The sequence below is a fragment of the Leuresthes tenuis genome, unplaced genomic scaffold (genome assembly GCF_036924035.1).
Source record: "Leuresthes tenuis unplaced genomic scaffold, fLeuTen1.0.hap1 SCAF_3, whole genome shotgun sequence".
Taxonomy (NCBI): Eukaryota; Metazoa; Chordata; class Actinopteri; order Atheriniformes; family Atherinopsidae; genus Leuresthes; species Leuresthes tenuis.
The window spans coordinates 6699252-6712405 of record NW_027325357.1 but is presented as its reverse complement, the minus strand read 5'-3'; the positions used below and the strand labels follow the sequence as shown (position 1 = coordinate 6712405).

The 13154-nt window shown below is 39.0% G+C and overlaps 1 protein-coding gene across 3 annotated transcripts; it reads right to left on the bottom strand.

Moving 5' to 3' along the window:
* On the bottom strand, nucleotides 1-12353 carry cept1b (choline/ethanolamine phosphotransferase 1b). 3 transcript variants are annotated; one of them, XM_072381567.1, is made up of 10 exons: nucleotides 12166-12353; nucleotides 10273-10559; nucleotides 9386-9560; nucleotides 8393-8540; nucleotides 8174-8315; nucleotides 6961-7045; nucleotides 4713-4844; nucleotides 4185-4343; nucleotides 3739-3864; nucleotides 1-3268 (listed from the first exon to the last, which is right to left on the bottom strand). In XM_072381567.1, the coding sequence occupies exons 2-10, from the start codon at nucleotides 10461-10463 to the stop codon at nucleotides 3146-3148; spliced, it is 1281 nt and encodes a 426-aa protein (XP_072237668.1). In that variant the 5' UTR covers nucleotides 10464-10559; nucleotides 12166-12353; the 3' UTR covers nucleotides 1-3145. The 3 variants fall into 3 exon arrangements, with proteins under 3 accessions (XP_072237668.1, XP_072237666.1, XP_072237667.1); XM_072381565.1 differs by lacking the exon at nucleotides 6961-7045 and adding an exon at nucleotides 5179-5263; XM_072381566.1 differs by lacking the exons at nucleotides 6961-7045; nucleotides 12166-12353 and adding exons at nucleotides 5179-5263; nucleotides 11700-11983.
* Nucleotides 12354-13154: the final 801 nt, after the last annotated feature.

Sequence of the window (13154 nt, the reverse complement as noted above, 5' to 3'; positions counted from 1 at the left end):
TTCCAGGTGGGAGTATGAAATTTATTTGCATTGTTAGGTGAAGCAGAGATTGTCAGGTGACCTTGTTTACCCTAGTCGTCTAAGAATACATGGTTGTGCACACTAATGAAATACCTGAGCTTGGCATTCTGGCCAACAGAGGAAAAAACATTTACACCAGCCTCTGAGAGCAGAGATACACTCACACAGTGACAACAAGCTCTGCAGGAAAGGCTTCAATTTTGTACAAAATAGAAAAGAAACGTGTTTAAGGCAAGATTTTACTGGACAGAATGAAACGGTGGACCTAACATCAGGAGCTATGAGCACACAAGCTGCAGCTGTCGATGACGTCTCTCAAAGTTACAATGAAAAGTTGGTCAGTTGTGTTTTCAGGGTGAGGTCATACAAAAACTCTCCAGGTAAAGTACAAACTGTGCACTGGCATCCAACACATGCAGACTCGCTCCTCATTTTCTCCAGTAACACTGAACAGACACCGCAGAACAATAGAAAATAAAGACTTTGAGAGAAAACAATGAATGTGACATTCTACGTCCGAGTGAGTTTAATCAAAACCTTTGTTTAATGTACCATTTTATTATTCAACACCAATGTTTTCTGTTAAAACAACTCAGGAACGTTAGGAATTATCAGCTGTCCTGATTTCTGTAGAATCAGTTCCCCCAAATCACAAAAGGCTTCTTCCGTATTCATCTCGTACATCTCTGTACTTTCTGACTTTAAACCAACAGGATTTAGTTTGTGGTCCTTAATACTTTGGGAAATTACATTTCAAATAAGTCAGTGTTTTTCTACATATACCCACAATTAACCTAAATTTACAACCTTCCTTTTAGCCTTCCTAACATTACAATTTTAGAAAATATGCCCTTATTTCTTTTTTTAAATACTAGACTTTGTCAAGTTTTTCATAATTACTTTACTCTCAAAACATTTTTTTCTATTCTGATAATAAATGAACCTCTGATAATTTGATTAAATTCCCCATTAATATCAGAATCTTCTTCTTCAATTTAATTCCTGATAAGTTTAACCATTTTTTTTAACTCAATATATGCATCATTGTCATTATTAATGAGAATGTCAGATCATCAAAACCAGAGACTTGCTTCTTGTTTTCGTCTGGTGCCTAACCACATTGTTTTAGTCCACCTCAGAAACCATCATGGCTTTATTCTCGGTATATTCCCATAACATGTCTTTAATGGACTTCTCTGATCTCTTGTAATGTTATTTTCACTGCAGCTTTTTAAGAAAACCCATGATTTTTTACCTCCATATATTACGCTGTAACCATCCATCTTAAGGCGTTACAGGACAAACATTTTTGTGATTCGAGCGAACTGGTCCTTCAGCCTGTGTACATGGAAGGCTTTGTTTGTACGAGTCTGTGGCCAACAGTCATTTTTCATTCAGGAATCTGGATTGCAACACCACCCCCCGGAGCCTGAACTTGGACAAAGACAATGTTCTGAGATACTTGTAGATGAATGAAACTCACTACAGTCAACACTTGGCATTGAAGATCACGTTTAGGCATAGCACAGTATCTGCAGATGTAACTTAAATAAAACAGGCACAATATGCAAAAGCAACAAGCTATTATCTGCTGTTACGGACAGAAATGTGCTCTGCATGAATTCAGGCCATCACAAGGGGACGCCTCCAGAAGCAGCAATGTTTAACACACCGTCAGTATGAGGCAATGCAACAGTATCAGATGATGATTTGGATGCAGAGCGAGTGGCAGAAACTCTTCAAATAAACAGATTTTTATTAACTTTGATCCGATTCTCGTCAGTTATCGTCTTAAAACCGTGAAGTTATCATGAGACCTCATCTCCTGCACATGTGCACTTGCTCTGATGCAGCAGGTATGTTTGGGGGGAAACATAATGTCATTTAGATTCATTAATACTGAACATGTTTCACAGTTGTAATTCAATCAATCAGCTGCAACTCTGAAGTCACTACAGATCCCATCTGCTGTTCATTTTCAAGTCTGGAGATACCATTTTACTTGTCACCAATCTCATGAAACGATAGACAAAAGACTAACATATCATTTCTTCACCGAAGTTTGGACTTAAACTTTCAAGTAGTCTCAATAAATTAGTTTCCACTTTTTTTAAATGAAATGGTGTTGCATGCCGTTTAGACAGATTTCTGTAAATGAACCACAACCAGTGATAAAAACATATGGAGCTCAGTGCTTGGTGGAGTGACCTGTAACTTTGTAACAGTTTTAAAAAACTACAAACACCAGTTAAGCGGACTTCTGACACTAGATAGATCTGCGGGAAGTAAATCTAACTACGTCTCCGGGCCCCTTCCCACTTGTGCACAACTTCTTCTCCTATTCATAAACTATTTAAAAAAGGAGTGTAAAGGAAGGTTCATCTTGTGGACCATCAACCAAGCTATCAAATTCACAATATAACACCCCCCCACGGACCTAAAGAGCAAAAAAAACACCAAGTGCAAATAACTAAAAAATGGTGAACATTTTCTAGTTTTGTACCTTAAAGATGAAAAATCTAACAAAGTTGCCATTAAGTTTCCTCCAAAACCATATTTTGCCGATTCAAAATAGCAGCACAATTTTGCGTCATGTGCAGAAGATGAAGTAGCTTTAAAAATTGCATACATGAAGAAAGGTTTTATAAATGTATCAAAGCAAGTCTTTAAACTCAAGAGAAGCACAGACACTGTGACATTATGGTATTTACAATAGCAAAAGGTAAAGTTATGCAAATATTACAAAATTATAATCATGAAAAGCAGAGTTTGTTTAATTTCTTATACATTTTCTTGCACTTAAACAATTAAAACACATGTAAGTGTCTCTCTTTGAACACACCGAGTAGCACCTGTACTCTCCTGAAAAATGTCCCCCGTAACCATGAGTTTGTCAGAAGAAGATGAAACTGGTACAAATTTAATTCTGCACAGGTGAAAAAGAAACAATGACAGTAATATTCCAATATCTTACTATATATTATTTGTCCTCACATTCAGTTGGCAGAAGCACATACTTTATACCACGCCGTCCCCTGCCTCTCTACGTGGAAAATCGAGGGAAGAGAGAAGATGAGTGCGACTAACAGGAAGGGACAGAGAGTCAGTAACGGCCGGCGTGTCCTCAGTGAGGAGCTGAGCTGAGGACTGAGCAAGGCTTGATTTTGAAAACAAAAATGTGAAGATGGCAGGCAATCTGGTTGCAAACACTGACACAGTAACGCACCAAGTCAAACAAGGAAATTATCTGCAGAGGAGAGAGAAACGGAGTCACTCTTTTCAACCTTAACAAAAAACAACACAGGAATTCTACACACTGGAAGCCCATTAAAGCCAGGAAGTAGGTAAAAATTTAGGAAAAGGAGACATGTAAAGCCGACATGGTACCATTTTAAAAGTAGCCAAAAATTCCACCTTATTCTAACTTGATGTATTATGTCAGTTCTGACTTATTTTTTTTCCTTTTTCATGGTGATAATGAGCTTCAATGCAACAGTCAACCATAACTGAGAAATATACCAACATCACAGGTTAAATGAACGTAAATAAACACGCTTTGACTCATCACAACAAGAAAACTACAGGTAAAATTACAAACCCTGGACCTGCATACAATACAGCCATCATCACTGTTATCAGTTGCATTTGTGCTTTTCATGCTTTGATATATCAAACTGTCACAAGTGCATTTACATGTGGCATCAAACATGTACTTACCAGTGCAATCCAGAGCACCAGGTACTCATCAATAAAACTATTGAAATACTGATCCAGGAACAGTAATCCTGGTCCCAAGAAGGCTAAATCATGAAGATGCATCTCACTTTTTGTCATATGTGCTACCTGTAGAAAGACAAAGACAGAATCTGCATCAAACAACCGTTTAGTTATCTGTACAAAGCAGTAAAACTCCTTAGATGTTCTAGTTTGACACATAAGTCGCTGTGCATGTGCTAACTCGTATGACATGCTAAGGGTTGACAGAGGTCAGCTTACACACAGCTTACAAATAGATAACTGATGTAACAGAGCTCTACTTGTTGATTGAATATCATCCAGGAGGCAAAGTTAGTGACGGATGTAAACAGATTCAAAGAGCATAGCTATAAAATGGTCAAGATGCACTGCCGACTTCCCCCAGAATAAAAGTATGTGTAACTTACAACTAATTTATTGGTGATTTTCGTGGATACAAAGCCAAAAGCCAGGATATAAAGACAGGGATGTTTCTCAAAGAGCTGGACAGCAGACTTCTTGTATATCATCATCGCCAAAATTATAACTGAACCAATATGTAGGACTGGTGAGAGGACACTGGTTCCCTGAGGAATGGACAACAAAAGGACAATAAAGACAATATATGGAGTACAATCAATCATCAAGTAAAATGCCGTGCTTGTGCGGGATCAAACTACATGCTAGTGTTGTAACAACAGTATTTTCTATTGGGATCAGACATGAAACTTGAGTAGGATGGGATCTGCACCACACGTCTAAAAATCATTACATTTGTCCATGAGTTCACTATTTTCCTGTAAGATCCCAGGCAACTGGATTGATTATCTTACCTCGTTTATGTACACATCCCACAACAACATCATACAGAAATGTGATTTGTTCAGGAAAGAGGACAGAAATCTGTTCTTATACCACAAACAAATGAAAGGAGGCACATAAGTTTCTAGACTTACCGCTATTGTGGATCCATTTTTGCCCACACCTCCTGTAAAAATAACTCTGAAATAATTGGTGCAGGAGAAGATGGCTCCTAAAAAAGTGCAGATGGCAGGAACCATTTTCATCTGGATATTTAGGATCGGAATCTGGAAATCGAGACATTCACATAGTAAACCTATAGATAGTAAAACAAAACATTTGAACAAGTCCTGATCCGATTATAAAGTCCAGCTACTTTTGTACTTTGAGTACATTAAGCATTACATCCACAATGAAAGCATCATGAATAATGTTAGAGAATGATAAAAGCGCTCAGACGGATATTCTTTTGTATTTCTGAATAAACCTTTTACTATACCGTTAAACAATGAAAACACAGATGTTAGAGGAGCATTACACTTCACTTAAGATCATCATTTTATAATTATGACATCATTCTTACTATCTCAATCTGGAGGAATTAGAACCGATCAGAATTACCAGTGACTGCCAAAAAGCAGATCCTCCCACGGCGGCCAGCAAATACATGATTATAATGAAGATTTGCACCTCAGTCACATCAATGCTGAGTGGGAGGAGAAAGCAGAGAGTTTACAGTGAGGGTTAGTATGGTCTACTAGCACATCATCATCCCACAGTCGTCCTCCACAACACACTGCTGGACATGGAGCTGCTTCTGTTGTACTATGCATAGCCTCTTTGGTGGTTGTTAAAGATGCAATCAGTAGTAAATTGCTCTGCCAAAATTGTATATGTCTCCACTGGGTTTCAAGTTTTGAGAGTTAAGTGGGTCCTTTTCTTTAGTGTTTAACAAGTCGCATAGTCCAGATGCCATTTCTGCCAAAATTCTGGTGTTTATTCAAAGCTTAAGGGTGTAATCTACAACTTAAGAAAACCACTGGGTGTCCCAGTACAGCCAGAGACTAACTCCAACACAAACTGAGCCAAAGTTTAGAAGTAAAGCCCGGCTAGGAGCCTTTGAAAACCTCAAATTCAACCAACCTAGATTGAGTGATGGATCTAATTTCTGCAGGTGAATTACGGTGTAAAATATTGTATACTGCCACTTTACACATCTTCTAATGGTCCTTTAGGTTTTATGGAAGTCCTGTCTGGATATTAAGGCTGTAGCGATATACTAATCTCACGATACGATACACGGCATTCATCCAACGATACGATACGATTTTATATGATTTGATGCGATGCGATTTAATACAGATCATTTTCTGAAATATCTTAAAAGGGACAGTGTGATTTGACATGAATCGTCGCTGATTGTACTGGTGGTCCGTCCTTTGAACGGGAAGGACAAGACAGCCAGACAAACGGACAACGAACAAACATGTCCCAAACACGTCTTCAGCGTATGCAGACTCATGTTTATGTTGTAATATTACATCATCAAACTGCTTGTTTTACTTGCTAAATACCATACAGACAAATCCAAATTCTCTAATCACAAATCATCTTTTTTAATTTCTGAGAAGGATTGAGCTCCTTACAACAATCCTACATTCTATAAACAGAAAAGCCATCAAAACTACTGAGCTATGCACTTTATATAACATTTTTATGAACTAATTTATCACCGTTTTGTATCATGTTAATGTTCTGTGTTTTCACTAATTGTAACGTCTGACTTTTCAATAAAGTTTTTTTTTTTTTAAATATCGATATATACATCGCGGTATCGATAAAAATCGCTCAGCCCTACTGGATATGCACTTTAATTATGGTTGTCAGTATATCAACCAATGTCAGGACAGACATTTATGTGTATACAATATGGTTTTACGTTTGTTTTAATCTATTTTTAGAATATTTATTATTATACTATTTTTATCATTTTAATAAGAACTTTCCAGAAACATTTTCTCTTGTCATGATGTATGTCTTTTTTTTGACAAGTGTCTATCAATGAAAGTTAAGAAGAAGAAAAACTAGTGTGCTTCCAACTATACAGGTGATGTCTCTATTCATCTCTTGTTATCTGACATAAGGTAATAAAATATACTATTAAATATTAATTCAATAGCCTACAAGTAGGTTTAAACCCTGTTTTATGGTTGAAAAGGAAAAAATAAAAAGGATAGAAATTGCATTCCCTTGAGGCAATATTACCAAGAAGCCCTGTTTTACTGACTGCATCTTTATGCACAGCACGTTGAATTTATTTTCTCCATGTGACTCCATGCAGGTCAGCGGCCATTGTGGAGGCAGACAGCAGTGAGCCATGCAGGCAGCAGCCAAGAGGTTTACCATCACGTTCCACAGGCAGGGACCAACAGCAGCTGTGAGCATCTGTAATCCTGCTAGACAGATCTGCACCTCTGTTATGTCAAATCTACACACAGAACACATCCACATTTACTCCACCTCAACTGTTCATGTCACTGCCGCTATCTGATGAAAGAACTAATATTACAGTACAGAAAGGTTTATCCAACTTCTTCAACCTCTTCTTGTCAGGCAACTGAAAAATAAAAAACTGATAACATTCACCTGACATGTTTCTCTGAGTGCTGAAGGCGTTTCTTTCAGCAGTCCATATTTTCATGCTGCTTGTCCGCTCTGTCAAACTTATGGGCGGTAGTAATTTGCCATATTTTTGCACCACAAAGACAGTTTTCAAATACAGGCATGAAAACCAAATAAAAAGAAAAATATTCATGGATTATTCAGATTTCACAAAGAAGTTTGAAGGTAAATGTGACTCATTTGTACAAACTTCTGGAATATTCACCTTTTACAAAAGGAAATGAGGGAGGGTGTGGCTAATATCACAATGCACTCAGAGTGAGTTAATCCCAAAGCTGAATGAGTGCTGACACTGTAATATTAATGTTGTACGCTGAGGGCTGAATTAGTACTTTCAAAGTCCTGTGTAGAATGCAATTAGCGATTTATGCCACTAGATGCACAATCAACTGAACACCCCCCATCACACCCTCTAATTCTAAGCAGGAAAAGCTTTGGAGGCTTCTGCACTCGAGTACAACATGACAGGGTAGTGAGGAGGGCGACTTGAAGCATATTTGAACATCAACTGCTTGCTCTAAGGCAATGAAAACACAATTCAACAACAATGAAAACTGCTTCAAGGAACATCACTCTGTTCCACTGAAACTCCAACAGATTAAAAAAACAGAAGCAATGGTCAACCACAAAGCTTTGAAGCACAGAGCTCTCATACTTGGCTGCGGTTCAACATTATTTAGAGGATAGAAACAACTTCTGACAATACTGTTGGTGTTTTTCTTGATTTAGTTACAAACTTATTGTGCAGGTTTTTGTCTTGAGACAACAGTGAAGTATTTTCTTCAAGCAAAAAAAAAGGCTTTTGGAGGAAGACATTTTGTTCAGTACAAAGGGATAAAAGTTGTTTTAAAGCCTGTAAGATTTACGCAAATAAAGTCCTAAGAAAGGTTAGATTTCAAATGGCTGACACATCTTTAGGACTTTGTGGACTCACATGCCGAAGCGTAGCGTTCCTGAAACGTATGTTTGCCAGTGGGCGCAGTAGAACATAAACATCCCAGCGAAGCAGCAGAAGAACATCCAGTCCGGGTTGGTGCCCAGCTGCACTGCTATACTGGTTCCCAACACCACAAACACTGCAGAGAAAGACACGCCAACACAGAGTGTGAACAGAGTTTAAGACTTGCAAAGACAATGGAAGAATGAAACTGACCTGTGGAGAGGGAGTCGCAGCCATGGTCAAACAATTCGCCCAGCGGAGAGCTGCTATTGGTGCGTCTGGCCTGCTTCCCGTCAATGGCGTCCAATGACTGGTAGATAAAAAGACCCACTGCACACAACAAGTACGCCCAGAGAGGAGCCTGGAATAATGGACACATTCATTCAGAGCGCTGCCATCACAGAAAACTTGTTTGTTGTAAACCAAGTTCATTTATTTTTCTAAACACGCAGACTTGGTCAAATCAGACCAGACAAACAGATCTAAGTTACAGGCATCATTACAGTAAACTAAATTAATGTTCAGTAAGAGGTTTGCACGGACAGAACGAGTCAAAAGTCTGGACACAGTTATCCTTTCTTTTAGAACAAGGAAGTGTGTGTGCATGTCATACAAGGTGTCATACAACCTGCCACTGGGAATGACGTGGGCTACATGTACAGTTGTACAGTTCAGCTGAGCTACAGGTAAAAGTTTACAGGGCCATTTAACTGGACTACTGTTCTTTAGTCCTTGTCCCAGTTTACAGTAATGGGAATGCAATGGATTTATCAGTGCAGTGGAATCTGTGAAATGGACAGTTTTACATCTCTGTGCACTTTGTAAATGCTGTACACTATATTTACTTTTTCATTAAAAAAAAACAAAAAACTTTATGATTCTTCTGTTGTTACTGGCTTCTTCTTCTCTGTTATGGTCTATTCCCATTTCTTCTGTATTAGATCCAGGCATTTATTTCTTATCTCTTAAGTAATACTTTGCTAGGAAGCCTCAGCATTTAGTATTCATCATCTCCGCGACATTTATTTTTGGTCTTGATAAATAATTCCATTACACACTCAAGCCATATTCTTCACTTTGTGAACTAACACCAACATAGTTTTTAACCCCAAATTAATTCAAAGCTTTAAAGCTGAAATTTTATATTAAAAGCAGCTTAATAATAACATTTACTCAATTATAATCTTTTATAGACCGATGACTTACCTGTTCAGTGGCAGTTGGGCAGTAGTAGACAAGCACAAGTGTGGTGAAGACATTGGTGGCTAGGCCGATGATGGTGATGAGGTTAGGGGCAATCCAGGAAGGGACCTGTCCAACCAACCATTCCCAGTAACGTTGCATTAGAGGCTCCAGCAGGGAGCGTCCAGCACTGCTGTACCTACAGAGACCGACAAACAGCCAGGTGAGGCCCTGAGAAGTTTACTCTGGAGATTTACCTGACAAGTAGGGCCAGAAATAACGACAATGATGTTATCATAAACTCTGCCAGGTGAAAATCTTAAGACAGATAGGATAGAAACTGACAGTTATAGCTGGCATTTGTTGATCGAGACTAAAATCAAAATGGTTATCAGCCGATTTACTGAGCAGAGAACAATTAAGGCTGAGCAAAGTGACTTATCATTGTGAAACAACCTGTATCATTTTGGTTTTCACCTCACAGCAATTTCAGGCAGGCAGCAACAGGTCAACATTGTTGAGTGAAAATGATCACAAGTGAGCTGACAGACATCCCAGCATCAACAATGAACATTTCAAAACATCTCAATTCAGACATGTCACTCAGTGGAGGAACACGAGTTATTTTTACAGGAGGTGTGGGCAAAAATGGATCCACAATAGCGGTAAGTCTAGAAACTTATGTGCCTCCTTTCATTTGTTTGTGGTATAAGAACAGAGGTGGTGTCAGTCCAAAAAGTACCTGACATAGACCTGCTGCACCGTAAACTAAAACACCAAACCAGAGTTCTCCATGACAAAGCAGACAAATATCATTATTATTAATATTGTTATTATCCCACAATGCACTGGACACAGTTCAGTGAACTGACAAATATTAATGAAATATAACAACAGCAAGAAAACATTACCTATGCTCCTCCAGTCTCTTGAGCTGGTGTCTAGACAGGGGGGGAGAAGGAAGCTCAATCAGCCTGCGCAGGACTCCGGGGGCCAGCCAGCAGGCTGCCTCCATGCCCATGCCTTGCCCAGGGTCCTTGTCCCGGCCAAGGCCTCGGCGAGAACGCAGGCCCCCCCCTTGCTGCTGACCCGTTGTGCTCATGGAGCCCCGCTGCCTGCTGATCTTATCCCTGATAGCTCTGCCTCTGCCACTGTCCTGCCTGAAGGGCTAGAGATCCACAGTGAGGCTGGATGATTCCTGGGAAAAAATACAATATTCCTGTGAAAATATGCCAAAAATGTATTTCCGCTTGTCAGCATCATAGGGAAAAAACATTTAAGCATCAGGCACTTAATGTATTCTGACAAGACACTGGACTACTGGATCTAGTCTTTACTCTTTTTTCAGACATAGCTTTTTGTGAGAGATTTTAGCCATATAGAGGTATTTCCAGACTACATCAGATAAGGTCTTACGAAGAAAGTCAAAGTATCTGCAAGGAAGAGGATATAGTTGATGAAGACAGTTCACACGAGGACTCTAATCCAGGAGAGTGGAGTTGAAGTTCCATCAGTGGTGAACTGTTCTCACTAATATGAAGGATGTGCATAAGGTAGGGCTCTTTTGGCGGTAGAGGCTTTGAAAAGAAAATCAAGACTTGGCACTGCATAAGCATAGCACTTCTGTGTCAGGGAAGCATGACCACATTGTCTCAGTACCATACTGTCAAATATTTGTTAAATAAGTCTGTTACAGTGGTTTGAAACCAAAAATTGATTAAGATTGCCTTGTGAAGCCATTGTCTGTAATTCTTATCAACTGTTTTTCATTCTTTATCACACATCACAATGTATGCCCTTTGTGGTCTGCATTCTACGGTATGCACAATGTTATCACTAAGGGGCAAGGTGCTGCTTGCTTTTGGGGGGACTCACCCCCCTCTCTGTTGATCACTTTCTATAATCCTTCACACAGTATAAGGTGAAAGCTATGCAGACAGACAGACAGACAGCAACCATTTATGGTACTTTTTGACAGATGTACATGCTAACACTATATATTTACATATTTGGTAAAAAAATATGGACTTCAGTATTAAAAGCCTCCCATTTGAAAACTATTACAATACACAAATATTCATCCATCCAAACTTCAAACGTATTCACTGACAAACTAGGATGTATGTCGTTGACTAGCTGAAGCTGGAGAGTTAACTTCAACTAAAACAATCAGTCATTTGACTGTAAAAGGATGAATTGTCCTCGGGACGTCTGGCCTAATGAGCCTAACGAGCCTGAACAAGCACATGTCATTGTCAGTGATTGATCACATCCGCATCGAAGTACCAAATGACTCCACAAAAGTACTACAACCTGTTATATTGCACTGTAATATTACCTGCCTGTTGTGTTATGTTGTCCTGGTACTTGTAGTAGCAAACGACGCTGTCTTGACTGAGCCTATCCACGCAACTAAACTACTTCTTGTGACTGTCAGCAACGCAAGAACTGCTGACAAACTTTCTTCGATCGAAAACAATCAGCCTCTTAGCTGGTTTGCTGTTGCTATTGGCTAACTTCCCATATCAGTTTCGCTTGCGTTTAGGATTAGCCGTAACACTTGTGATGTCAGCGCAGCAAGTAGCAACGAAAAACTTAACAGTTTAGTTACTTAAGGCCCCTCACTTGTAGTTGTCTTATAATTTTATCTGCATAAGCGCATTGCTAAAAACATCAGTACGCGTTTAATACATTTTCATCAGCAAACGTAAGACACTGACATCCCATCCCCAGTGTTGACTGCAACTAGCTGCTAGCTTGACTAGCTAAACCTAAGACAGCTAACGAATGTAACACAGACTGACCTGCCGATTAAAGGACGAGAGCCACGGACAGTCAAATGGGTGGTACGGAAGCTGCAGTCCGACAGTCGACACCTCTGTAGTCTTTTTGATTTCCCGTCAGCGACTTGGAAAACAAGAGCAACGTTTGCAGCTGTATGAATATGTCCACGACCGGTGTCACAGTGGTTGGCACAGATAGCTAACTATCGTTAGCCATCACGGAAATCTCGCGAAGTTGTTTGTCCTGAGAAAATCTGACCCTAAATTCGATCTCCCAGGCAATGAGCACATGAAACAACCTTATCTCTCTGCTCCCTTCAGACAGTAGAACAACTCAATAACATCAGTAATAATGACAATAATCATCATCATTTGATTTACACTCCGAACATGAATATAGAAAATGGGTGGAAGGACAGTAATAGATCTAAAACCAATGCCAAAAGCATTTAAAAAAAGAAAATCTAATTTAATTACTCCATCACTATTGCAAAACTATTGAAGTTGCATAAATCTCATACATTTAAATGATCCACAGAGTGGGAACCATAGACTACTCATACGCAGAGAAAATTCTACCTTTATAATTTGGCTACTAATAGTCTGGCACCTGATGAAATATTGTATCTGGCATGTTTTAATGTAATCAGCTTTGCTCATTTCTCCAGTGCTAAATCATATATGCCAACAGTGAACAAAGCTTCATTGTCAGATTTGTCTTAAACAGGTAAAAATAGACTGTAAATGTTTAATTTTTTATTGGTTTTTCACTAGTTATGCTGTAATCTGTTTGTGCACCTGTGGAATGATCATGATCTTTGTGCTGATTGTTCTTTCATTTTTTTGTTTTACTTTACTGTCAACATTTATGCATTTAAGTACAAAGTCCCCTTTATTAAACTGCTCTACTTTGCATAGGTTTATTTCTGTTGTTTTGTCACACTATAAAACACCCTGCACTGGTTTTGTATCGCATTTTGCACCGTCCTGAACATGTAAGTGTTTGCTGA

Excerpts from the sequence above, each read along its gene's own strand:
- cept1b (XM_072381567.1), bottom strand. The coding sequence starts at position 10,463 with ATGAGCACAACGGGTCAGCAGCAAGGGGGGGGCCTGCGTTCTCGCCGA. Across the intron at positions 8,541-9,385 it reads GCCCAACTGCCACTGAACAG|GCTCCTCTCTGGGCGTACTT; the intron begins GTAAGTCATCGG and ends CCATTATTCCAG. Across the intron at positions 8,316-8,392 it reads CTGCGACTCCCTCTCCACAG|TGTTTGTGGTGTTGGGAACC; the intron begins GTCAGTTTCATT and ends CTTTCTCTGCAG.